Source organism: Coturnix japonica, chromosome 2 (genome assembly GCF_001577835.2).
Source record: "Coturnix japonica isolate 7356 chromosome 2, Coturnix japonica 2.1, whole genome shotgun sequence".
In the NCBI taxonomy this organism is placed as follows: domain Eukaryota; kingdom Metazoa; phylum Chordata; class Aves; order Galliformes; family Phasianidae; genus Coturnix; species Coturnix japonica.
The window spans coordinates 42,728,328-42,756,062 of NC_029517.1; the positions used below are offsets into that span (position 1 = coordinate 42,728,328).

General features: G+C 36.8%; 1 protein-coding gene across 2 annotated transcripts; it reads right to left on the reverse strand.

Moving 5' to 3' along the window:
* Positions 1-197: 197 nt before the first annotated feature.
* Positions 198-27,735, reverse strand: ANLN (anillin actin binding protein). 2 transcript variants are annotated; one of them, XM_015854230.2, is made up of 25 exons: positions 27,602-27,735; positions 22,999-23,152; positions 22,376-22,660; positions 21,650-21,996; positions 20,732-20,951; positions 19,768-19,961; positions 19,524-19,631; positions 18,919-19,039; positions 18,078-18,194; positions 17,309-17,535; positions 16,811-16,956; positions 16,372-16,519; positions 15,725-15,860; positions 15,172-15,351; positions 13,193-13,319; positions 12,518-12,566; positions 12,370-12,426; positions 10,997-11,035; positions 10,627-10,648; positions 9,406-9,518; positions 7,788-7,841; positions 5,684-5,770; positions 4,085-4,192; positions 1,653-1,825; positions 198-1,264 (listed from the first exon to the last, which is right to left on the reverse strand). In XM_015854230.2, the coding sequence occupies exons 1-25, from the start codon at positions 27,617-27,619 to the stop codon at positions 1,141-1,143; spliced, it is 3,354 nt and encodes a 1,117-aa protein (XP_015709716.1). In that variant the 5' UTR covers positions 27,620-27,735; the 3' UTR covers positions 198-1,140. The 2 variants fall into 2 exon arrangements, with proteins under 2 accessions (XP_015709716.1, XP_015709717.1); XM_015854231.2 differs by lacking the exon at positions 7,788-7,841.

The window sequence follows — 27,735 nt, forward strand, 5'->3', positions numbered from 1 at the left end:
AAAGTGGCAGTTTAAGATAACAGAATTTAGTGTTTCGAGTGTGAAAACACAACAGCTAAACAAATATTCCGCTGCTGCATTTGTAATAGCAGGGTAACAGGATAGTATTTCACTAAGAACAGTGATAAGCTGTGAAAATAGCAGATTTTATCTGAGTAGTTCTGGCATTTTATGATGGGTCTGTAGTAATGTTTTTATATGCAATTACAGACATTTATGGCAGGAGGAAGACCCATACTTTCTGCCAGAGTATTAGTTGGTAGATAGCAGCTTCATAATGTCTTATAGAAAAAGCTATTTTACAACCTATTCCTGGCTCTCAAATGGAGTAGAATTTATGTTTGTATGAACTGTGAGGTCCAGGAAATACTAACATACACAACCCTAAAGCTAAATTTATTCATTTTTAATATAGCAATCCTAACAAAAATATTCAAGACCTTTCATTTCTATCAAAGTGCAATATACTGCTTACATAATTCCACACCTGTAAACAACATAGTATACACGTCATACACTTATCCATACCAGTTTGTACAAGAAACAAAAATATCCAAAACAGAAGATGCATGAGTATTGTGAATATCTCTTGTTCGGACCACAAGGATATTGTGCAAGCAAGAAATGCCTATACTGCATGCTTTAGAATAGCATTTACTATTAACTTGTATGCCTGATCATTATGAAAAAACCTTCAACACTAAATTTCCTGCTTCAGCACCTTTCTTCTTGGAGAACTCTGAACTACCCATTCTGGGAGCTGAGTTGATTTGTGTTTTCATCAGCTCCCCCCCAGCCCTGACCCCTGAAATACGATTACCTGCAATAATTTAGTTTTTCAAGAAGAGAATGTACTTAGCTACAAACACATCCCAAAAAAAGTTACATAAATATTTAGCACATTTAGAAACAGCTAATTGCTTCCTACTATGCTCAAGAGCTATGAAATAAAAGAATGAAAGTTTTAAAATCCTTAAAGTGAAACAAAAATACTGCATAACAGCCCTATATAAAGGTATGTACTCTCTCAAATTTAAAGCTTAAGTGATCCAGATGACTTTCCAGAGGTTTTTTATTTATTCCTTTTTAGTTCACATGGCCTTCTGCATAGGTATTTTCTTCGCGTTCTCCTTCCTATGATTAAAGCTTTCCAATTGGTTTGTAGCAAGCATCAGGCTGCCACATACGAAGGTCAACAAGAACTTGATTTAGCTTTTGCATCCAAAGATTACGTTCTTCTTTAGTATCAGCAGATAGCCAATTCCTAAAAAGCAAAGAATTCAATGAATGAGATATCTCCCCACCTTCCTACCTACATATTCAGAAAAAAAAAAGCCAAGTTTATCTAAAGTATCCAAATGGCAAAGGAAAAAAATGAAATCAAGCATTCTAGAATTCTGCTAAGCTCACTAAACCACCTGGTATTTCTACTTCTAAGAACAAAGAACTCAGTCATCATTTCCAGAAGATTGAAGTGTGATAATAAGACAAACAGGACTGAAAGTTTAAGTGTGATCCCCAAAATCTAAACATTTAAATGAGTCCTGCATTAGCATGCCAAAATTGTAAAGCTATATTAAAACCATGACGTGAGGCAAGACAACCCCTCCCCTTCCATAAACTACATGAGGTTCATTATTTTATCCACTTACTTTGTAACACAGAGTGTGTCTCTGCATTGGCTGACAAGAGTCTCTTTATCATCTTCCCTCTGTGGCCGGACAGTTATTAGTTCAAAAGTGTTGGGACGGGCACAGAACTCCCTGTTGACAGGTTCAATCTGACGATTAGTGCAGTTAGCCAAGTTTATCCGGCCCAAAGGATGCTGAAAGTCAAGTTCACTCATCAGTAAAGAACACCACTAGGATTAACAATTCTGATCATGTTTTAATATACACACACACACATATATATATACACATACATATATATATATACACACAAACATGTATGTGTATATATATATATATTTTAATGAAATCTCTCCCCCAGTAAATAGAAATATTCTACTTTCCACATTGAAAAGAGCCATACGTGAGGCAAAATACACACAATGGAATATACCTTACCATATACAATACAGTTAATAAATCCATCCATCATCAAAGGCTTAGACTTTAGAAAGATATATTTGCACTTCTTCAAGAGAAGCTTTGCTTTTAAACTCTCAGATTCAAGAGAACTTCATAATAAAATCTAAACTGATTGAGCAAATGCTATTGAAGCCTACAGAAAGCAAGCACTTTAGGGATGCTTACATCATTCCTGTCAGAGTCTATAAGCATATGGATTCATCTTTAAACATGCAACTAATGTACTTTACTGCAGAAACCATCTGCTTTAGCTCCCTCTATAGTTAATGGCTAGACACTTTTAAAGAGCATTTTAATTGTCACAGTGGTTATTCCTTTTCACTGACTATAGAGAGAGGTTCAGCTGTACACCTAAAGTTAGTTACAGTCCTCAATTCCAACTCACCACACCTACAGAACACATCACACTACAGCAACATCACAAGGAGCTCTTGAGCAAAAGACTAGAGGGAATGACTTCAAGCTGCACCAGGGGAGATTCAGGCTGGACATTAGGAAATACTAATTCTCTGAAAGAGTGGTCAGGCAGTGGAATGGGGCTGCCTAGGGAGGTGGTGGAGTCATCAACCCTGGAGGTGTTCGAGGAACATCTGGACGTTGTGTTGAGAGATGTGGTTTAGTGAGAACTACTGGTTCTGATGAGTGGATGGTTGGACTGGGTGATCCTGTGGGTCTCTTCCAACCTTGGTGATTCTATGATTCTATAAGAGCCTGCTATTTTTATTTATGTTAGGAAAAAGTATACCTAACAGAATGTGTATTCCTAACAGGCAAAAAAAGCGTCATCTTTAAAGCAATAATTGCCCAATAATGATACTTCTGAGCTAAGTCTACCATGCATTGTAGAACAGCCATGAAATATTTAAAGATAGAGTCTATCATCACTGTAGATAGTAGTCAGGTATATTCATTTATAGACCTGTATCATTCTTTTCGTATACCACTGTCACTTTAAGAAAGATAAGTCTAGAACATTTTCAAGAACAAGACAGTCTGAAAGAACACCAAAGCAGCTTTGGTGGACTAAAGAGTGTTTTCCTTGATTATCTTAATTTTTAGTTTTTCTTAATTATTATATTACAGTAGACAGATTATTTTCCTCTCTCCTGGCAAGGAAACTGAGTGCACTGATACATTTTGGCAAATATCAGCATTTGGTCTTCCTTTGTTAGCTGGAAAGAAACTAAATTCAGGCATCTGGATTGGCTCAGAAGATCTGTAAGAAACAGAGTTTGCCACAGTTCGAGGGGAAGAAGTGCTGTGCCAACAAATAAGCAAGTATTTAATGGTAAATTGCTTAAGTGAGTCAGAAAAACCCTCTTGAAAGCAGTGCTTAAAGTAACTGGAAATGTTTCAGCACACATTGCAGGAAAAGCTAAGGAGACACAAGGTTCACCTTAGTGACAGATGAACCTCTCTGATTTGGCTCATTAGCCAGACAATAACACAGGTTTATGCAAGATCCACTTAAAAACACCAATTTCAGCTATAAAAGAGAGATCCAAGAAAGCAGCAACTGCAGATAACACAGTCCATAATTACAGTTATGCTTACACAGTATAGAAAGATTGTCTAATCTCACTCTTCACTATACTGAGTGAGAAAGTTAACGTTTAGTCTAAAATTTAGGGCAACTGGATACAGCCTGCTTATTAACCTGTACAAACTTGGTCAATTTCAATTAAATAGTCTCTGCATTACTCATTTGACAAATACAGTAGGAAGTCTTAAGGCTAAAGGGTAATTGAATACAGATTTTCCACTACTTTCCTGTTCCCCAACAGATAAAACAGTCAGTTTCTACTTTTGCCCTGGTTTATGCCATATTTACAAAGACGAGCCTTCCCAATTCCTTAAGGAAGCTTTAGGAGTTTGAATCTCATGCATTGCATGTCATTATCTGAAACCTAAAGTATTAGTTACTAAAAAAGATCGGCAAATAGCATAAAGTATTACAGAACTTCAGTCTAGAGCTTTATGAACAGTACTACCTTCCGCTTTTCATCATCCGGGTATGTCCAATAAGATATACAGTTTCCAGATAGCACACACCAGCGTCTATGCCATGCTCCAAACCCACTGACATCTTCAAACATAGTCTTGTAAAAAAGAAAGAAGAGTTAACATTACACTTTCAGTTTGGTCTGCACTCAACTATTTTTTTTTTCCTACAGAATGGTTGTACAAATAAAACCCTTCACTGCAGTAAACTTAAGTAGGAGAAAATGCTTACCAGGAGAGACTTCTAATAGCATACTTATTTTCCAGATAGAGTGGAAAATTGGTTTAAGCTATCACTCTCAAGACTGTAGCCTATTGCTCAAAATGCACCCATCATTGCTATTTCAGATAGATTTTTAATATTGACAACACTAAGTATTCCCATTATTTTCAGGTAGCGGAGACTAACACATTAAATATACTTTCTCAGTGGTTCACAAGCCACATAGTAGTAAAACAGAAGCTATTGTGGTTATGTATTTAAGTCATCTTGACTTACAAGTCAGGATCACAAAGTTTACGTCTGGCTATTCTGTGGGCTACACTCAGGAGTCCAAACAGTTTAAAAGAAACTAGAAAACAATCTTAAATATTTTTGATGGCAGCTTATTTCCTAGGACACAGGATTATGTTTATTTCAAGGCCCTTATCGTTAATATCACAATGGAAATATTACTGTCTACCTCCTATCCTAGATTTCTCATGAACTTGTACAAAACATTTTCTTCTAACTAACTTTCATATGTTGTTTTCTTCTTTTTGTAATTTAGATTATACAACTTTACTAAGGCAGGGAGTTTCCAAACCTTCACTTTGGAAAGAAAATTAATACACACACTGTTGTCCAGGTTTCACGTATAACAGAAGTAAACAAATGCGTTTCAAAAACAGCATACAAAAACACAGGATATCAAGCACTACGAGCATGCAAAATGTTTGCTTCTAATCAAAGCTGAACAGACTTCATTAAGAAGGAGAGACAGAATTGCTTGAAAAAGAATTAGGAAAACACTAGAATAAAGATGGTTTAATGGCATGCTGAAGTATTTTCATAACATTTACTGCCATCTGCTGGATACAATCTCAACAACTCCATCTGTTAGACCTAAGTGTATTTTCCAAAGTGTATTTCCCAACTTTAGAGAGAGAACTGCTTAAGATGTCTCTAAAAGTAACTTAAGTCTGCGCATACAATGAAGTAAGCATCTTTTGCTAGAGATAATCTGTTCATATAAAAGCAAAAAAATAAATCCAATACATCTCCCAAAAAGCTTCTGGCAGTGAAATTAGAATCTTATGTCACATACAAACTATAGCAAAGGAAGTTGAACTGAAGTTTGGAATAACAGGCAAGCTGTTAACAAACAAAACATATACAAGCTAAAACATTAATAAAAGGGAAAAGTAGTAAAGACAGCTTTAATTTAGGCTGGTTTAGATGACAAACTAGAAAGGTTTTGGGGTTTGATTCAGGAAGAACAAATATTGTCACTTTTGTTAAGTTTAACTATTGCCACAAACACATATGTGAAATGAGCATATTTAGTAAGACCTGTTATTTCCAAGGAAGGAATTAGTGAATACTTTACCAAGAACCCTTTTTCCTCCACAGAAGAGTCCACTTGGCATTTTAACTTTAGATATATGTGACCTTCCAAAGGAGACAAAACAGGAACCTGCAAAAAGGTAGAACAATTGGTCATCTAATTCTGACACTCTCCAACATCTGCTCTAGAACTCAAGCAAGCCACCTGCTACCAGCATGTTAGCATTGTCTTGTTCTTAGGGCCTCCAGCCAGAAAAGAGTGGTCAGCCTCAAGCAAGACAGAAATAATCACTGACTGTTTCAAGTTCATTGAGAATGTTTGAGTGACTTTTTGCTTATTAGTTTGCTCAGGACATACAAACAAGCATGCTTCTATCTGGAAGCAACAGGCAACCCAAGCACTGTTATAAACAACACACAGCAGAGGTTCACATTCTGCAAGCTTCTGCCTCCGTTTGACATTAAGCTGCTTAGAAAACATCAAAGTGAGCTCAAAAAGTATCAGTACTTGGATGCCATAAGCACTGTTGGTAGATATTGATGTAATTGTGACTACTCAAATATTTACACAAAAAAGCCTAGAAGGGGATAAGTAATGAAAGCAGTTTTTCTTAACTAACACTCAAGGCACTGAAAGCCTGTGCTAAGTCATCTTTAACAAGATTCCAAACGCTACCTTCAGCCACTAAGCAAAGTAGATTAATCGTGTACCGGAGGCTGGCTGAGGGTAGCTCAGTTCCCAAGATGTTTGAGGAAGAACATGCAATAAAAATTAACTTTGGATTTCCCCCAGCCCCTCCGTGCACAGAATCCCAATTACAATGAGTGCTCCCATCACTACTATCAATAATAATACAATTTTAAAGAGGTTAAAAAAAAAAAAAAATCACAGCCCTTCCTTTTTCTGCAGGCAAAAAGAGAAATTGCTAATTAAAAAAGAAAAGAATTTGCAGGGCACTCCGCATATGTTGCTATCTGAACAAGAAATTCTGTAATACTATTTTATGTCACTTTGGAGATTTTTGAGAAGTGTATTGGTAAAGAGCTGTGTGACAAAAAAAAGCAAAAAGGTTGTATAACAAACTAAACTTTTCAGTTATGCAGAGTGTACAACACTATTAGTAAACTTAAAAAAAAAACAAACAAACAAAACTCAGAACATCCTCCTATTCATATAATAAGATTGTTATATTCTAGTCAGCAATATATCCCTTTCAGGCCAAAGTGGAGTAGAAGTGAGGGAGGAGGGTGGTAGGGGAAAGCTATCAGTTGAATAAACAGCTAAATGAAGAGTCCCTGACTAGGCTAGTTTGCATTCTAGTGTGGTCATTCATGTATCTGCCATAAAAAGCAGCTTGCTGCAACAGATTATCTGAGAAGAATTTCAAGATAATCCTCAATACATTAAATGCGTCAGTTCCTTAATTTCAAGAAAGGAGAAAACATCCCTTCTTTCCCTGAGATTCAAGGACAGTTAACTACATAATGCTACTTTCAGAGACCAGAATCAATTATTTAAGTACACTATTTTATATAATTCCTAGAAACCTAATAATGTATGCTCCAAGCAAAATATTTCAATTGCAGATTTGTGCACAGATGAGAACTTCACTTTTTGATGCGCTGAGTACTTTCTAAACTTTTGTTCTCTTTAAGAAGGATTTAGTTTGAAGAGAATTAGAACTGTTCTCAGTGACAGTAAGTTGAGTTTAAGCAATATTTAGGTTGCTAGCATCTTTTACCACAGCTCCTCATCAGCAGAGTATCTGATTTTATGTTCCATGCAGTTCATAGAGAATTTGGCTTAAAGACTGCTAGTCAGGAAATTTAAGAGACATTAATTTGATTCAAAGCCTCCCTCTAGTGATCTAGAAAGACAAGACACACACTAGTTAAGAAAAAGTCCTAAATGTTTTAAATGAACAAATTCTTGCAGCATCCTCAGCACTGTACAATACAAGAAGTACAATTCTGGTTTTAAAGGCTCCTAGCATCCTGTTATGTTTACTTACAAGCTCTTGTAAGCTTTTTTGTTTGTCCTAAGAAGGATTTTTAAAACATGCAGAAGATCAGAGGGCAGACACATAAGCCACATGCACTAGGAAGCCAGATTCCTATTTAGTGATAAACTAAGCAATCATAGCAACCTTGTCCCGGAACATATAGCTCAACAGTTCTCTTTCCTCCCCTTCAAAATTCATCTATGGAAAAAAGAGATATGCTCAGCATTGTCAGTGTTGGGAAAAAAGAAACCTTAAGAAATAAAAGAGGTTGTGGGGAACAGTTATACAGGAATAGATTTTTGTCCTTTCTACTCTGAATTTTAGAAATGCATATAAAAATGAGAGGAATGAACATCAAAACCCACTGACTTAGTAGTTGATTTCGTATCAGAACTATATGGAGTAAGTTTATAAGCTGATGTTTAGTGCAGTCAAAGGCCAAAGTAAAAGCACAAGTCTGCTGAGATCATAATTTCACAAAATCTATCCAACAAAAAGGGGGATTCTTATTCACAGTTGAAGTTCTTAGTGCCTGGAAAAAAAATTAATAAATCATGTTTTCCCTAGAAATCTAAATGAATGTTGTGCTTGTACTCATCCTGCCCAGTGTTCCATCCTAAAGATGAATCTAAAACTGTTCAAATCTAGATTGTCAAATATAAATTAAAAGGTGATTCCCATAATTCTAAGAACAAGAGGGTTTCCAATGACTAAACCACATGCAAAATAAGACTTGAGCATAGCTCTTGCTAGGAAGAATATTTATGCTAAAGACTCCAAGTCAGTAATTATATGGCAGCAGTGCCATTCAACTATAAGTTCTCAGACAGTTTCAGAAGAGGAATCTGGATCTACATATAGAAGGTAAACCTTCTGAAAATCAAATTGAGATTATTCTGATATTTTGTTTCTAAGCTTGTGCACAAACCACTACTCTTACAATCTCATCTCTTGTCAGAAGCTCTAGTTGCAATACTATCATAAAAAGTTACTCTTAAAGAAAATACATTTTGATACTGCTATTTGAACAGATAGAGTTGCAATTCAGTACCAGCATAAACTGTAGTATCTTGTGAATTAATTTAAGCTAGTTTTAGCTTAAAATAACCTAAAATAATTTTAATAAATTTTTAAGACGTTACAAGGTTACAGTTTTCAACTAACCTAAGAATGTAGTTTTTATAACTTGTAATGCCAAGAGCCAAAGTTGTTTGGACAAAGGACTATCAACATATAACTTTAGTTGGGCTATGAAAGGAAACTCACGCTCCTATGTAAATTCATTCTGAGGTTTTAAATTGATATAAATGCAGAAAACTTTAAATACTTCTCCATCATTACAACACAGTACCTTATTTATTTATTCAATAATAAGCTATTGAACAGCTTAAGACAATAAAAGCTACAAATATTATGAAATCTATGTACACAAAGATGTCAATCGTGTACATCAGTTTTGTCAGGGACAGCAATCAGTAACCAAATGTTGACAAATTAGCTTTGCATAACCACACTGTGTACTGATCTTACAAAGAAGAAAACACCTATCATAATAGTGTGTCTTCCTTTCTGATGCATCTTAAAATGATGTTTCAGTCATTCAAAGTTAATATCAGTAAAATCACCTATGTTGTTTATACATACACGTGTACATAATTTTTTGTCTAGATTTTCTAGAATTGCAATCTTGCCTGGGAACAGTAAACTCATTCTTTTTTCTAGTGGTATTTGATTATCTTACAAACACAGCAGTCTCCATTACCTTCTCCAATGCAAATTTGGCATGTCCTACGGAAGACAACGATAGCTTGTGGGATCCGACAAGGACGAAATTAGTAGTGCGTACAGCATTAGGGCCACCTGGACTGGCCATGGCTGCAGAGAAAAGTTCAAGTCAAGTGGTTACACTGCACACAACCAAGATGCAACAAGGTGTAAGTTCTATCTGTATTACTGTGCAAGTGCTCTACTTGATAAAGTGAAGCACTCTTTGCAGCATAGCCCAGAAACACATTCAGACCAATTCTTGGTACGCTCCATTCCTCCTCACTAGATCATTTCTTTTGGTAAAAGGCTTTGAAGCGTCCTCAGAGGATGAGAGAAAATACCTTAAGAGGCCTCAGGGAAAAAAAGAGCAGTCTAGGGCATATTGCAAAGCACATATGACCTGCAATCATTCAGACCAATTCTTGGTACGCTCCATTCCTCCTCACTAGATCATTTCTTTTGGTAAAAGGCTTTGAAGCGTCCTCAGAGGATGAGAGAAAATACCTTAAGAGGCCTCAGGGAAAAAAAGAGCAGTCTAGGGCATATTGCAAAGCACATATGACCTGCAATAGGAACTTGAGAAGAAGACATTTTAAGTGTTAACACTGCAGTTTTCAGAACTTGAACAGCTATTTCTCTGCACCGCATCAATAGAAACAAGCCCTGTAGCTCAGGCTCAGGAATAAGGCTAGCTGCAGCAGTTTCGTAGGCATTTCAGAGCTTGCTCATGAGATTATTATTGCTGCAGTTTGCACTAAGGCTATCTCAAGTACCTCACGTAAGTTGGACAAGTGTATAATGCATTTCAGTGATGACAGAGAAAATGAGATGCTCCTGTCCTCCTTGCCAAGTGTCAGAAACAAATACATTGTTAAAACACTACGAAGAGGCAAAATTTTACAGTCTGATCATACAATCAAGAATTTCCAAGTTTATTCCATATTAGTCTGATGTCAAAACAATTTAAGTCTTAAAATTTCTTTGAGTTCATTTTCACGGGAGAAATTTTAACTATGGGCTTTTGACACAAGATATTAGCTTTGATTCTGCAAAGAGAGCTTCCACTAATCATAGCTCAGATGTACCATGCACTAATGGTAACTAACAAATTGAAATATTTTCTCTTTATTACGCACAAGTATTATTTGTTGATACGCTGCTTTTGATAGTAATGCTGCTTATTCATCTTGGTATAATATGTTTAGATTTTGCTTACCTGGAGTAAGAAGGGTGCTTTTCTAGAAAGAGAAAAACAAAAGCTTAGTGGGAAAATAGTTGGAGAACTTCTAAGAAGACTAAGCTAGACTACTGAGAAATTAGTTTTGAAGTTTTTACATACTTAAAAACAACTAGAAAATGAATCCAAATAAACATGTACAACTATATTTTCAGTATTATTTATTTAGAGCTGTCACCAGTTTTTATGGCTTTCTTGAGATGATGCTGAAGAGTTTGGTAGAAACTTGCACTGTTACAGTTTCAAGAAAGGGGCATGGAAAGCCTGATACAGATACAGGCTCACATGTTGAAATATGGCCTTTGGAAGCTACACACAGAGCTTGTAATAATATTACATTTATACTTACAGAGGTAATAGACGTTAATAATCTCTTTGGAGTGATAACCTGCAAAAAAAATACAAGAAAATGAATGCATTTGGATTTCAAGTTACTGTAACCATTCATTACTTTACCATGAAAACAATATTTTCAAGACTTAGCATTTAAATTAATTTTAAATAGATACTAGCTCTTGTTATAAGTCCTTGCTTATTGAACCCGGACTCAACACAACATCTCCGAATGCAGAGCGTGCACTTGAAAAAGCAACCTTAGAACATTTTTCTTTCCTGTAATAAGTAAATACAACTTGCTAAAAATAGATTATAACAGCACAAGTATAGAGCCAGTATTCAGCTTGTTGTATATTACCTATATCTTCATGTGAAAGTACCAAAGTTTAAAAACAGATAATATATTAAAAGTCAGAATTATACATGTGTCTGTTCTTGAACCTGAAAGATGAAAGCAATTACAAGAAGCTATTAGCCCTGTGTTAGCAACTTAGAATGCCACAAAAACATTTAGTTAGAAAGCCAAATCCTAGACTATTTAACTAGTCTTATTGGGGGATAACATGAGAGTATGTTTTCACTACACAAAATGAAAATAAAGATTTTGAAAGGAATCACTATTTCTATTCTCCAGTACAAGATTTAAGAATTTATCCCATTACATTTGAATAACACTCAAGTTTTTTTTTTTGTTTGTTTGTTTTTTCAGACTGACAGATATCTTTAAAAGAAGGAAATAGGACCTAAAACAGGCAATCAGTGCACACCCAACTATTGGAATGGCAAATGAAAAACACCTCTACAAAGCCTGTTTAGCTTGTTTAGGGCTAACAAAACCCTAATAAAGCACAAACACTTGAAATGTGCATGTTATTCATGTTTAAATGTTTTCTTCCAAAAGATTATTAAAACATTTCCTTTAAAAATAAGCAACTATTGCTTTTCCTTTACATTAAGAAGAAAAAAGCGTTATAGATGATCAATAGAGCTTTAGGATCAACAGAACTTCAGGGCAGGGGATCCTGATTTGTGGATTTTAGGTAAACTGGAGAACAAGAAAACTAAATCACCATATATATTTAATACCTTATGTATATATTTAATACCCTGTATTTTGCAGAACTATTAAAGAATTCTCCTTCGTTTTGTCCCCAGGTATATTTTAGACCTTAAGTTCTACATGTCCAAACTACTAATAGTTGCAGGACTGCATAATTCATCTGTTTTTGCAGATGTTCTTAGAACAAGAGTAGCAAAAGCAGGTAACAGACTGTTTTAAACTGTTAGTCCATTCTTCCTGAAAACTAGTCTTCTAGGTACGGGATTTAAGAATTTATCCCATTACCCTCTTGAAATACAACACAATGAGTTCTGTGTTCCATTTACCTTAGATTTATTTGCCTTCTTCTTTTTATCAGTGCCTGGAGCTTCTTTTCTCTGCACCTATAGGGCAAAAAGGCATTAAGAAGGTACAACACATCATTCTCCCTTACACATCCTCTTGACAGGGACCAATACAGGGAGCAATACATACCAAACTGTAGACTTCTATATTTATTTCAAAGTCATTTGATACATCATGCCTAAAAGGGATGAATGGGAAAAACATGTTAAGCCACAGACTGCAGAAAACATGTTTTTTTCTTTGTTTTTTTTTTTGCTGCTGTGAGTCATGATCCCTAAAATTCACCAAGGAACAGTTAAGAACACATAGGTTCTACTCAAAAGAATCTTAGCCATGATGCTTACTAATAGCTAGTATTTCTAGAATACAGACTGCTTTTTCCAGTCTTTATTCAGAAGACTTGACAAATCAAACATTCATTTGAACATCTTTTTAGCTAGCATTTGAGAATTAATTTTCATTTTTACAATACTCCCTCCCTACCCCCTTCAATACACCAAACCCAAATAGCTATATGAAGTGTTAATTGCTGCAAAAGAGCTCTAAGGAAAAGTAATTCATCTGTCATTACAGTTATTTCAGGAGAGAGACATAGAAAAAGCAACAGACAAATTAGCTTGTGGCATAAATCTAGATATCCTTTTTAAAAGTACATTCTGGCTATTTCTTAAAATGAGATGATCTCACTCAATTTGTTTGCAGAATAAGGCATTTTTATATGAAGATTTTCAGTAACATTTCCATACATGATCCACCACCAGAGATAGTATAAGTTCCAAATTAGCATTTTATACTTATACTTACATAGTAAATGTTGTAGTAAAAGTAAGAGCATCTCCATTCAGGGAACTGGCAGTACTTGCTAATGGAGTTGCAACCATGTTTTCTGCTCCAGATCTCAGTATTATCACATAGTAGTAGTTTGCTGCTTCTGTAAATGTATTTCAGACATACATTTTCTTTATTCAAGAGTTGCTCAAGCATCTAGAAGTCCTCCAGTAATGCATTACTATTAAATGTGCCTGTCTAACCCAATTTAAACACTTGTGTTAGTCAAGATTTGCCTACAAACTTATTCTGAATGCAATTCTTTTTTCCCCTATGGTATGCCATTGGTAGAATCATCTCCACAGAAATCACAAGTGCTTTAGTGTCTGGAACTTTTCAGGCCAGACCTATGCTACCCAGTGCATGAGACAAAAGAGAATGAACTTGCAATCAGACTCAACAATTAACTAAGTTCCTTATCCTCTAGGCCTACCAGCTTAGCAATACATCAGCTTCTGCTATTGCCCATCTTTTTTTTCTCTCCTCTCATCCTCTGAGTGAATTGATACCGAGACAACTTATTTCCTTGACTTTTCACATAATAGGGAGAAAAAAGAAAAGCCACCACCACAAGAGCACATTTCAATAGCATCAGATATTTGAATGTTTAGAGTATCTGCAGCAAGTTGATAAGCAGTAAGACAAAAGTAATTTAACATTAAATCATGTTAAAAACAAAAGTTTAGTTGCTCTGTAGTAAAGTCTCAGCCTTTGCAATAACTGGCCTAAAGTCCAGTAAGCACTGATTCATAGCCTTTATATTTGATGCTCTCTTCAGAGCTAAAAGTGATTTCCAGAGTTTGTTCTGGTGCACAGTAGCAAATACTGCACTTCCAGAACATAATTCCTAAGACTAGGAATATTTAGCCATTTCTTCGTACAATTTGGTTACAGGAATTACTGACAAAAACTAAGTAATTTTGTATTAAACAAGCTTATAAAACAAGAAGTCTGTTTACATGGATCTCTCTTATACAACCAGAACCATAACATATCAAGAGATTAAACTATGTCAAGTGTTTCTATTCTTATTCTTGGTTATATAAACATTTTATGTCCTTCCTAGAATACATCTGAAGATATTAAAACTTAATTTACATTTTGCGGTACAGTTAAAAAAGAAAAAAAAGGCTGCATATGCATTCAGTAACAGTAGTTTTGGAACAGATATTAAACAAGGACTGCTCAGTGACTTTTTGCCCTTACATTTTAGTGAGGTAAAAAGAAAGAACCTGTCAGAATTATCCAGCTACAATGAAAATTTGTGATAATGTTTAAAAATAGCACTGGTTATTGTGGGCTTGCAGATTCTTGTAAACAATCATTTGAGAAAGGAACTTACTATGTTCCTGGCTGTCTCTAGACCCAGAGATATTTCCAGATACCACAAAAGAAACTACTTGACATGAATGCTTTAGTGATTTAAGTATGACAGCTTAATAGATGCCCAGTATTTATATATAGAATCATAGAATTGCTCAGGTTGGAAAAGACCTTCACGATCATCAAGTCCATCTGCAACCTAACCACACTACCTGAACTCTAACAACCCTGAACACCACATCATCCAAACAGTTTGTAGGAATGAGGTGTTGAAAGAAAAGTGATGCTATTACCATTTCAGAATGACACAAAAGTCAGAATTTACATAGTGATATTTAGTAGTAGACTTGCATACATGAAAAAAGTCCAAGGTAGGAAGGGATAGACCTGAGACAAAATTTTACTTCCTTCCAAATAAGTTACAGAGAACATGGAAATATTTTATTCTAAGCTTGGCCTGGTTAGGTCATTCAAGTTTCTTGAACATCACAAGAAAAAGGATACTGCTAAAAAAGACCAAAGAAATAGCAAAAGCCAACAAGGAGTAAACTAAAATATAGATGTATCAAGGGAGGGAAGGAGAATAGCAAAACAGCAATGGAAGGGGTATAACTTATAGTTGCTACTTTTACCTGGTTTTTGAACTGTACCACAAACAAAGTCTGCTTTTAGAGGTAGACGCATTTCTGAAATAGAAACAGATCCCCTGGTTGGAGTAAACTCAGAAGACGTTGAAGCAGCTTTATTTCTTTTAAGAGGTCCCACAATCTTCAGTTTATTTAATTCTTCCAATAAAGCAGTCCTCTTTTCAGCTGTGTAGAGAAATTAATGAACATAATAGTAACTAGGTACAAGTAGTACTAAACATAAGCATTGAGATGCTGTGGGTTTTGTTTTGGGTTTGGTTGACTTTGGTTTGTTTTTTAGTTTTTGGGGTTTTTTTTGTCTTTGTTTTTTTGCCATAGGTATGTAAAATACAACATAAGCACTAATCACAACTTCCAGAGTAGTAGGAATATCTGGGACAAGAAAGGTACCAAAAAAAGTTCTCCTGTTTTCCAGAAGGAAGAACTGTAAGTTGACAGGTACAAAGAAATATTGTAAAAACAATCACAAGAGCATGTAATACAAATCCTCACAAAGTGTTCATGCTGTAAAGAATCAGAATTAGATCTAAAAACCTACTTGCAAGGAGAAGTAGTCTCTCTGCTTCTGCTTCCTCCTGTGACCCTTTTCCATGTTCCTCATCAAAACAGCAGTTCAGAGCTTGGCTGGCTTGGTAAATCACTGTCTGCTGCATGTTGATCTCATTATTCAGCTCCTAGAGTAAGTTAGATAGTAAACTACAAAAAGTCTTACAGTTCAACCTTATTTCTGCAATTATTCCTTATTCCAGCACAACTTTTTCTACCTCAAAGATAATTTAAATGTGACAGGGAGTGAATGGCTTCAGTGTTTACATGCTTCATATCCAGTCTAGCCTTCACCACTGCAAGCAGCAGCTAACCAGAAATTCAACAGTATTGGTGATGAGGCAGCAGCAAAGATCAGAATGTTGCTTACAGAGTGTGCTTGTAAATCCCATCTAATTCAGCAGCAGAAATGAAATATACCTCCCCATGTCCTGTTCAAAGCAACATCTTGTGTTCTCTCTCTAGAATGACCCAATCAGAAGATGTATTAGTACAATGTGACTTGAGTTATTACATACTGTTAGATGTTTATGTTAGAACTGCAAAATCAGTTTAAGTAGTACATTAATGTGTGTGGTCATCTGCAGGATGAACTAGGCACAGGAATAGGAAAACTCTTTTTAAAAGTATGTTACATACCTGCATCTTCTTTTTGATATTGACTTGATCATATGGACCATTTTTTTTCATTTCCAGTTTGGAAGCAACATCTTCTTTGCGAACAATGACTTGCTTTATGGAAGGACGATCTGTTTCTTTAAATCTTTGAGATCTATATGCATCAACACTTAAAACGGAAAACTGGGTTAAAAAGTGTTTTTCAAGCATATCAAGATTTATTTACATATCATTCATTAATTCTTTCCATCTTGATGTTAAAATAAAAGCACTCTTTGATACATTTTAAGTTTAGACAACACAACATAGCGGCAGCATTTGGTAAAGGCTGACAGTTCCAAAAAGAACTGCTGCTTTTGTAGTTTAAGTAGTACATTTATTTAGAAGAATTTAAAAGAAAAAAGAAGAGCCACGCCACATTCTTAGTTTGTGCACTCAAGAGAATCTTTGAGTTTATTACCTATATGGGAGGCTGCGATCTTCTGACAGAGAGCTCATACTGTCTCCAGATTCTGCCTTGGGGATTTTAGTCCTTTGGAACTTATCAGACTTCTGACTTACATCACTGACACTGCTATCCTCACCAACTGAAGGAGAAACAAAGACCTGGCAAGAAGATGTTGGATCATAAGTAACATGGAGAGATGTTTGAAATACATTTCCTTTTATGTTTATTTGTTTTGTGATTACAGTGCAAGTAATAGAACTATATATTAATATTTGATTTTACAGGACCTTGTTTAATGTAGCATCTGACATGCAATATTTATTTCTAGAGGCAGAAAAAAAAAAAACAAAAAAAACTTCAGAAACTTCAACTTAAGTTTCCATTAGAAAAATGTTCTTTGTAACTTCAGTTTTTGACCAGGCATCACAATATACTAGAATGTCACACTATTCACAAGCAAACAGCTTTCTACAGTTAAGTCATCCTTCCCTATCTCCCAAGGGCTCTCACCTCTGGACCAACAGATTCCACTAGAGGGGTTAACAGAGACATTGATGAAATATTTAGTGACTGTTCCTGCTCATCATCATCACTTTCTCCTTCCAGGCTCATGCTCATTTCCTTCTTCAGCTTTTCTATGTCCGGACCATCCTCTTGAAGAATTTCAAAAATTTCATTTATCACTTTTGAGCTATTCATTTCATCACCAGCCTTCATTTCAGCTTCACATTCTTCATCTGAAAGGTGATGTTTTATAAATATTAGTAGCACCTAAACTAAATGTTTGTTTATATAACAACACTGAAGAGTCAACAGACAAGCCAGCCACTTCTGCTTTTCAAGTAATGTTATTAAAAAGTGCTTATTATAGTCAGGCACACTAGAACCCTGAAGTATATTTCCATCCTTACTTTAATATGCAGTATATGGGATAAAAGTCTAAGCGATACAGGGAGACAATACAAAGAGGCATATGTTAGACAAGTTTCAACACTTCAGCTTACGCAAGTCTGAAACTGAAGTTTCTCACAGAGCATCCATTTCTCTCCTTTCCCAATAAAGTTTTTTATCAGTTTTAATATTTCTTGAAGACTTAACATTGAGAGAAGAATTATAAATGAAAGCTTCCTAACTTGTTTTATATGAATCAGATTACAAAGCAAATACATGAGTGTCAGCAGGATATACAGTCAATTCATTATTCAGTCTTGAAGGATATTAACGCTACTGGACAAGTGGGAACAGATAGCTAAGCACAATAAAATAAATCAATACAAACCATTTGGTTTCTTAGCAAGTTGTTCAAGTTTTGACGTAGGCATCAGTTCTACAGGGCTCTTCGGCTGAGTGACTGTCAGAGAGCTGGATTTATCAGCCTCTTCACATTTAGGAGCATCTAAGAATTTAATTTAAAAAAAAAAGTCAATGAAGACATGCTATACCTCTGATTTTATTTACTTCTTTCACAGCATTATTTCAGAAGATGGCTAATATAGCTGACAATTTACAAAATTTACAGAAGTGCAGCCACTTGAGCAAAAAGTGGAATTAAACAGAAAACACAACATCCAAACCCACTCTAAGAGAAGCATATCATCCTGCATTTATAGAAGCACATTTGAGAGTCTATTTGACCATAAAGTATATAAAGAGCATTTGAAAAAGTTCACTCTGCTTTCAGAGAACTGAAGGCTCTTCGAATCCCTGAATATTAGATAGGACATCACAGGTATAACAAACCCTTTCACGTCCCCTACTGTAAGAATGTAATACTGTAAGAATACAAGGGGACACTGATGAGGGAAGTGTTCGTGTAAATTTGGTAAACTCAAATACAGTATGAACTAAGTCTGTAGCTGATTGTTTTCACACACTCACTCTATAGTCAGCATACATGAAAATACAAAACACCGGTAAACTTACTGAGAAACAGGCAATCTGTCTTGCCAATACTTCAAGTAGCAGAGTATTATATGAGAAAATTTAGACAAACCAGCAATCAAATAAGGGTGTACTGAGGTCCAGTTGTAAACAAAAGTGCTACTAGCCTTTTTGTCCATTTATGAACACCAAGGGCAGTGCTGTCCTATATTAGCCACAGGCCAAAAACAAGTTCTCACCTGAAGATTCTACAGTGGGAGACTCTGCTGGCCTGTCACCTGCTGGTATGTCCTCTGCTGATCTAGAAGTAGTAGTATCTGAACGAGGAGAACGTTTTGGACTACCCTGAGATGGGTCATCCTGTTAAAACCAAAAGCATAATACATTCAGGTGGTAACATTCAAAGAGTCTAAAAAAAGGTTAGCTACCCATCCAGTATTAAGGAGGATTCTGTTTATGCAAGACTGTCAGCTGAAGTACCAAGTTAGAATGGTTATAATAAATTTTAGAAGTCGGCAGGGATTGGGAGAGAGAAAGAATATTCGTACATAAGAAATAAGCATACTTGCTTCTTGCATAAGAATATAGGAAGTAGCACAATAACTGTCATCAAAAACTAAACCAATCAGCTCTAGTCAGTATCAATTGTAACTGATTCTGTACAGAAAAATCCAATACTTCATTAATAATTATACAATCTATTTGAGAAGCAGTCTTGCATAGCCTAGGTATTTACAAACCTTATAGATTCTCATCTTTTACCTACAGTTGTGCCAAAATACCCTTGTTCAAAACATGTTAAAGCAATTTACACACCCTTTAACACATGGAGTTAACATATTACCATTTTAGCTTCTGGAAGTTTTCTCTTAGAACTTTCACTTCTCTCTGCGCTCCACAGATTGCCCCTATCGAATCGGCCACGAATGCATGCAAGTTCTCGTTCACGTTCCTATGCAAATAAAGGGGAATAGGGGAAAAGTTGATAGCTTTAAGATGTCAATACACTACAAACTAATTAGGTAGGGAAAGAACAATAAGAATCTTCACGGACCTTATAAGCAAGCTATGAATTTAGCAAGTCATACCTGCTTAAGCTGAAGCACTAAAGTGGCAGTAGAGGAATTTTCATTTTGTTTGAGAAGCTTTTCCTGGATTGTCCTTGTATTTGGGGTGACGACGGGCGTTCTATACCCTGGAGTATTCGTAGAAGGACTCCGTGCACTATGCTCTTGACAGCGCTCTCCAAAACGTTCCAGGAAGGTCTTAGTTCCTGATCCCCCTACAAGATGAATTATTTTGCTTTAAAGGCAGTTCTCAAACAGAAAAATTACACTGCAATTTTAGATCTCATTGAAGGTTCTTAATGAAGCAATTAAGATGCCTCCTTTACAACTCACTGTTACACTTTATACAAACTTAACCTGAAGTGCAAATCACTGCTGTAACAGTACACTGAAGATATTAAAGCAGCAAATCAGAGCAAACAGATGCCCTCCTCTTTACAAAGACCACACGTGATCCTGTTCATTATTCCAATTGGTTTGCTTTTTAAACATTTCTCACTTGGATCTTTCATCTAAATGAACGTTCTAGTACATAAGGGAGAGACACTGTTTGGAATCCACCATACTTTATCATTAAAAAGATACTACACACCCACATGGCCTTCAAGACTGGAAGCACTTTTTGACTTTTAACATATTCAGGCTCTTTTTTTAATACATAATACTTATTAGATATAAATCTTAGCCAACAATGTGAAATACACTTTCAAAAGCCTGTCATCAACTGATATTAACAGCATACTTTCCAGACAGAACTGTTAGGGTGGTTTCACTCTCAGGGGTTACTAAAAGTAAATTCAAAAAACACTCTTGCAAAATATAGAAGCCATATAACAGAATTATCAGAGGCTTCTTCAAGGAATAATTTAGAGCAAGAAATACACATTATGCAACATGTTACTGTAACTTAGCTAGCATATAGTTTTCAACATAAGTGATTTCATTGACAATTCTTTGAACTCACTGAAGCTGAAGTACAGCTTACCTGGTGTTGTGGGTTTATCCTTAGGTTCAGGTTGCACATGTGTTCCTCTGACTGTCTCTTCTTTGGACTGAACCAACTGAGACAAAGTTGATTGTACCGTCTGTGCACGTTTATCAGTTTTCTGAGGGCTGCAGGGATTCTCTGTTAGCTGTTGTGGTACTTTAGATTCCTTAGAAGCAGGTGCAGTACTGCTTGAGGATTGTGTTAAATTATTTGGATCCTTAAGAAGAGAAAAAGGAATAACATTAAACTGAAACTGTGCAACGTTAGTCATTCTCTCAAGAGAAAATGAATGAAAACACTATTTGTAGAACATACTATAAAACATTCCACCAAAACAGAAAGAACTGACAAACCAGTGTTATGAGCTATTTATAGCACCCTAATCCAATGTTTCAAATTGTTTCAATATTGGATTCAACGTGTTTTTGTCAGGTAGCTTCCCATGTTTCCCTAAACCAGATAGGACACACAGATTATTGCCATTTCCTAAGTGGCATAAATGGAACAACTATCATCTGGTACTATTAATTTCAGCATTCTGATTCCATTTTTAGTCAGCGTTAATATTCAGAGTTTCAGTCAGCTGACTATGTTACAGAGTAAAATCCAAAAGGGTTATCACTTTAAAGAATCTGTTTCCAATAATCAAAAGACAGCAAAGGATTACTTTAACATCAATTACAAGACATATATACATTCATCTTCAAGTCTCAAGGAATTCTAAACTGTGTCAGGTCTGCTACTTAAAAAAACAACACAAGTTGTCATCAAACAAAAATAGAAAATGAACTAAGATTACTCACACTAAATCTTTAGATTTGTTACCAGTGTTCAGATTATTAAACTGGTATGAATTAACTCTCGTCCCCCCAATACTTAAATTGATCTACCATCAGAAAATAATCAGACACTCACCGCTCCCTCTGAGTTTGCTGGTTTATTAATAGAAGCCTCAACAAGCCTTTGAGAACAGGATGCAGCTTCCTGCTTTACACTGCTACTATTGATTCTAGCAGATGCTCCACTTGTAGTGGACAATTTGGATAAACAAGTAGTGCCAGGCTGTTCTTGTGCATTGTTTTGCTTTGCAGATGGATGACTTAGGTCATCTTCCCAGGAGCCAATTGTAGCTGCAAGGTTAGCTAAACGGCCCCTTCTCCCAATGGGGGTACCACTTGCCAGATCATTAGTTGCCTGCTTAGGTGGAGAAACAGGCAGATCTTTTGACTGGAGGGGAGACAGACGAGCACATTCAGAGGGATCTGGAAAAGAGAACACAATCTTCTTAACAAAATATATTGTGATGTATTTGAATTTTGCTCTATTGCGAGTTTATCAACAGTTAGATGATCTGACTCAGTGTCTTCAGGGCAAGTTAAATTAAAGCTTGTTGAAAAAGCAACACAGTCTTGACCAAGTAGTTTACTAGGTTGACACAACTGCTGTGGTGAGCAAGGCTTTATGCTAAAAGGCACATAACACTCTGTTACAGTCAGTTTAATCATTTTAGGCTAATTCCAGTGCTGTCTACAAAACTTCTGTACAAAGAAATTAGCAACATCTCGCCAAAAAATCATCTGCTAGCATACCCTATAATCAATGCAAACACTGCAGCAGTATTATTCAGCAAGTAATACACACCCTCACTATCCCAGCAGCGTCGCTGTTCTGCCAGTTTCTGCATACGTGTTTTGACTGAAAGGGTAGCAGGAGTTTCTGACTTGGTGCTTGTTTTCCCTTTCTCAAGTGGTTGAGCTGGTAAAGTCTTGTTACACACAGTTCCACGCAACTCTGAATTCATCACAGGAGAACGGTGGCTTTGGGAACTTGAAGGAACAGGCTGTGTGTTCTCTATAGTAGAAGCTTCAGTCTCTATATTATTGGAGCAGCGTCTCTTTGATGGTGACGGTTTAGTACTAGGTTTTGCTGCACAAGTCAGAGTATTCAAACAAATTAGTATTCTAACAGTCTCAAACATCCTCAGAAAAGTACAAAACTGCAGTGAAAAGTTATGATATATGAATAACCAGCCCTAATTCTACCAATTACAAGGCACTATCTTAGGCATTAGGCAATCATCTAAAGCTTACTAATCATTAAGAGCATCTGCTCACAGATAAGGGTAAACACTAAACACACCCAGTCTTAGAGGACTGGGTAATGCACCCATTGCTATTTACTTTAGGATAAACTTTGAGAGGTTTTCACAAGCCATCCAAACAACAAGAAAAAAATGGAACAAAACCAACATTTTTGTAGGATACCTTCTTCATCAGGAAGAGCTGCCTGGTTACCAGTCTCTAACAGAGGCTCTCTGACCCTCTTGGTCTGCGCTGCAAGTCTCGCTCCCAAAGTTGATCGCTCGGCCATTTTCTTCTGCAGGTTCTCCCGCCTGGCACGGGTTCGTTCAAGTAGTTTCTGACAAGTCCATAAATCACATATTAGTATACACTTCAGTGTGTTAACAATAACAATTCAAAATCAAAATATTTGAAGGTTTACCATAATGAGTACGTACCGAAAGCAACAATACCAGAAACATATAACGATGACTGCACTAAGACAAATATGTCTCTCAAAAGTTGATAACTGATCTACTGTAATGCAATGCTATAGAAACATTTAAAGCTTGACTTTGATTGGTTACCCCTCCTCCTCCTGAAAACAGGAAAAACATGTTTTTCTATACTGTCAACTACTCGGTTTTTCTGTCTTCCCTTTTTCTCTCACTGCAGTAACTCCTGAACTCCATGCTTCTGATTCACCATTGCAATACACACAGCTTCTCCTATTTTCAGGAAGTTAGATGCATTCAGATAAAAGATAGCTCATGCTGTAGCAAATTCCAAGCCACCTTCTTGCTATCTGGCTGGTTAGTTCACGTTTGCAGAGTATCTTTAGATCATTTTGCCTATTGGACAGATAACAGGTTCCTACATTTCCTTCACAGGGACGCTGATTCAATTCTTATCACCTAGACACAGACTTCTATGGAAATTGCTGAAACAGTGAAGTTTGAGACATCTACTTTAATATCAAACACCAGATGAAGCTACCCAATAAATTACAAAGTTCCAGTCACTGGCTTTCTAAGAAAAAAAAATCACATAGATATAAGCAATGCCAAAAAATGTTGGGGGGTGAGGGGGGAAATGTATATAAATACTGAGCCTGAAGTCTTCAGAAACATCAGATAGTAAAGACATTTCTTCCCTGAATCACCACATGATAATCCTAAGTTACCAAGTCTAACTAGTGAGCTCTTGACCTGCTGCTGAAGACTTTCAAGACACCCAATTGTCACTGTCCTTGTATTAAAAAATAAGTTAGTGATCCCAAAGCGTTCATAAGTAAAATAATAACTCAACAAATTAAATCCATGTTGTTAGAGTACAAAAAAGTAGCTACTGCAGCATCAAAACCAAAAGTGAACTTCTGTTCAGCAAGATTAACTGGTGAGGAACTGATGTGTTAATTGTTCAAATACAGAGACAATTTATCACTAACTTGAACAGCAAAAAAAACAAGAACACGTAAAGAGGTATCAGTTAACCTTTCTTTATCAAGTCCTCTCATTCCCTAACTTTGGGGAATTTGAATAGTATAATTATACTGTATGTGAAATGGCTGTTTCAATGGATGTTCTACACTAATAGAACGTGATTCTGTACAGCATCCAAGTCTGAAGTAACTTTTTTTAATGCTGCATTCATAAATCAAGACCACATTTTAACCACACAAAGAACCACTAACTATTAATTACTGTTTTAAGGCACTTTGAAACAAGAAAAAATGGTGTGATTGAACCAATGACCTGTAGCGGGAAGCATATCAACTGCGCTTGTTTGGTACATAAATTATTGGGAGAACTGTGCCAGCCATCAACTGTCCTGTCACACAGCAATTAAATACACATTTCACATTTTTAACTGTCTGAGGCTGAAGTCTCAAACAATGTTTCATTGTAGGGAAACACAGGACAAATGGAACGTCAGTCCCAACAATTCTTTGTCAAAGTACAAATGCCGCTTCTCTGACTTCCATGGAAGAGAAGTTAGTGGGGAAAAAAAATCTCTTAAAATGGTCATATGAAGTGCCTGGAATGCCTTCCCTATGAGTTGCATCCCAGTGGTGTCCACAGGCCAGTTTCCTTATTCCAAACCCCAAAAAACAGAGCTATAAAGCATTCAGATAATACATATAATATACACATTTTAAGTTGATTTGTATAACTGTTCTTCTTGTGCAAATTCAAGTGCGTTGTCTAAGACAATATTCCTACAGTTCTATTCAAATGCAGTCACATTCCTGTCTGTTTTGTAACAACTGGACTAACAAATGGGATGTCATTTCACAGGAATGCACGCCTCTGTTGTTGAGCTCCAGCTCCTACTGGCTTTTTCCATGCAACCGCCACAATTCAAACTGCTATTACACATGATGACTCAGCCAGCTACCAGAACTTGAGGCTCACTTTTAAGTTCATCATAGGTGTTCATTACTAATAGTACATTCTCCGCACATTCCAGTAACAGCCAACATTTCAAAGTAGGATGTGCCTATTTCATTTTATCTAGGAACTGGAAAACAACTAAGCCGCACTTAGAGGATCATGGCTTACATGCAAGAGCACATTATACAATCAGAAAACACCTTCCTGCTTTATGTGTTGGACAGTCTTGCTTTAGAAATAGCATGTGTTAAGTTACATACAGAAGCGTCCTTAATCTTGGAGAAGACACACAGGTCCTTGAGTGATTACAAGAACTTGTTGCTACTACCCTGCTTTACCAGCAGAATGAGCAAGTTTCTGTGACACTGAAAGAACGAACTGTCTTAGAACAGTTTCATTTGAAAGCATTGAAAGCACTGAATCTTGCAGCAGTATCTATATAAATTAACTGAGACAAAAGCCAAGTGATCAGCAAACAGGTAATGCCAGGTTACATTTGAATTAATGCTGCTTTACCTAAGCAACATTTATAATGTCTCACCAGTTCCCTGAAAGCAACATAAGAGTTATTAACAAATGTTACCTGCAAACAGCTAAACTAATAAAGGTGATATTTAAAAGAAATTAGAATTAGGACATAAATATAGCAGGTGATAATAAAGCTCCATTCAATAAAAGTCCTTTTTGAGAAAAGATATCATGTTTGATATCTGAAATTGACATCTGAAATCCTGATGCATTAACACTGGTCAGATTTTTATACAGCAGGTATCCTCCGCAGCACAAGCATTAATGGCAAAGCAATACATCCCTGGCACTGCAACACCAGCAAATACTTCAATGAAGTTTACACTAAGGAGTGGCCCCTGAGCTGGTCACAGCTTTTCAAAGTCAGTTAACTATACAGAGGGCGTGTTGAGGTTGGAATATTTCCCAATCTGCAAAACCATTTTCAACTTGCTCCAGTACTGTGGACTTGAGGTTTATTTAAGACTAGTCTCATCATGCCACCCACTACCAATTAAGGAAGGAGCTTTTAGATGTTTACACTTTGCAAGCCTTACATGGGAGTAGCATTAATCTGCCTTACATGCAAATCAGTATCTCACATGTGACTTCTTGATGTTGGTTCTTGCAGTCCTCCCCTGCTACAGGCACCTGATTTATTTATAAGACGCCTATTTGAAATATAGATTATTCTTTCCTCCTTGATAAAACAACATACATGATAAATATTTTCTTAACTTTCCTTTTTTAATGATTAGCTTTGTGGGTTTGTTTTCTTTTTTAATTAATTCAGGCTTTGGTTAAACAGAGTGTGCATTAAAGAGAGCCAGCAGGTCAAAGGACACAGTCCTCTCTGCCTACTCTGCCTTGATGCAGCCACATCTGGAATACTGGGACCAGTTCTGAGCTGCCCAGTTCAAAAAAAGACAGAAATCTCCTTGAAAGATCCCAGCCAAGAACTGGAACACAGAAAGTTTTACACACATACGCAGAACTTCTTTATAGTGTGGGTGACAGAGCACAGGAACGGGCTGTCCAAAGAGGATGTGGAGACCCATCCAGACACCTACTTGTGCAACCTACTGTAGGGAACCCACTTTACAAGAGGTTGGACTCTACGATCTCTGGAGCTCCCTTCCAACCTCCACCATTCTGTAATCCTGTGTGTACTCAAAAGTATTTATATTATGGTATTTCTTAAAGTCATTATAAGCTCCGTGGCTTTCTATCTATCTCACATAAAAGCAGAGTACAGCGCAGCACCCTTTAGAAGCCTTCAACACTCAGATTCAAGTCAGACAGTTCCATTTGTGTCATTGCAATTATGCCCCATTAAAAAAAAAAAAAAAAAAAAAAAGAGGAACTGTGCCTGCAAAGGAAAGTGACTAATCACAAAAGGCGGGCATGTAAAGAGGATATGTTTGTATTAGGCGGTCAGTGCTGCGGGGAAGACTGAAGCCTGCCCTTAGCTAGCAGGACACAATGTATCAGTACCACTCCCACCACCTACCCGCTCTGCAGGAAAATCTTATCTGTCAGAGGCATGTGGAAAGCAAACACCTTAGCACTGGGAAATGCACTCAAGTATGTGCCCAGCTTAGAAAAGGGCCTCCCTTTCACCGACTCCTGCGTGAATAACCCCTCTGTCCTCTCTGGGAAGAGACCAGGGACCCCACGAGCACCGGAGCGGCTGCAACACGGGGAGCTGGGGCACGCTACAAGAGCATGCACCACACAATAAGGCATAAGGGAACAGCGGGCCGCTCATAGCTCTTAACAAAGCGAAAGAGAAGCCGTAAGGCAGCCCGGCTCCCCAAACCACCCCCCGCCTGCCCCCCGACTTCCACCCCGCCAGCTCGCCCCCAGCCCTGAGGACTAAAGCCCCCAGCACGGGGCCGGGTTCCCACCTCAGTGAAGGGATCCATGGCGGCCGCTCCAGCCGCTGCCGCACACCGCGCCGGGAGCAGCACAAACCACCACCCCAACCGCTACGGGGATTTGAATTTCAGCGCCCGCCTCCACTGCGCATGCGCCGGGACTG

What these genes read in the sequence shown, in the direction of transcription:
- ANLN (XM_015854230.2), bottom strand. An exon ending in AGCTCTTCCTGATGAAGAAG is followed by an intron (nt 22,661 to 22,998) that starts GTATCCTACAAA and finishes TGACTTGTGCAG; the next exon opens with CAAAACCTAGTACTAAACCG. An exon ending in CGGATGATGAAAAGCGGAAG is followed by an intron (nt 1,826 to 4,084) that starts GTAGTACTGTTC and finishes CTTGACTTTCAG; the next exon opens with CATCCTTTGGGCCGGATAAA.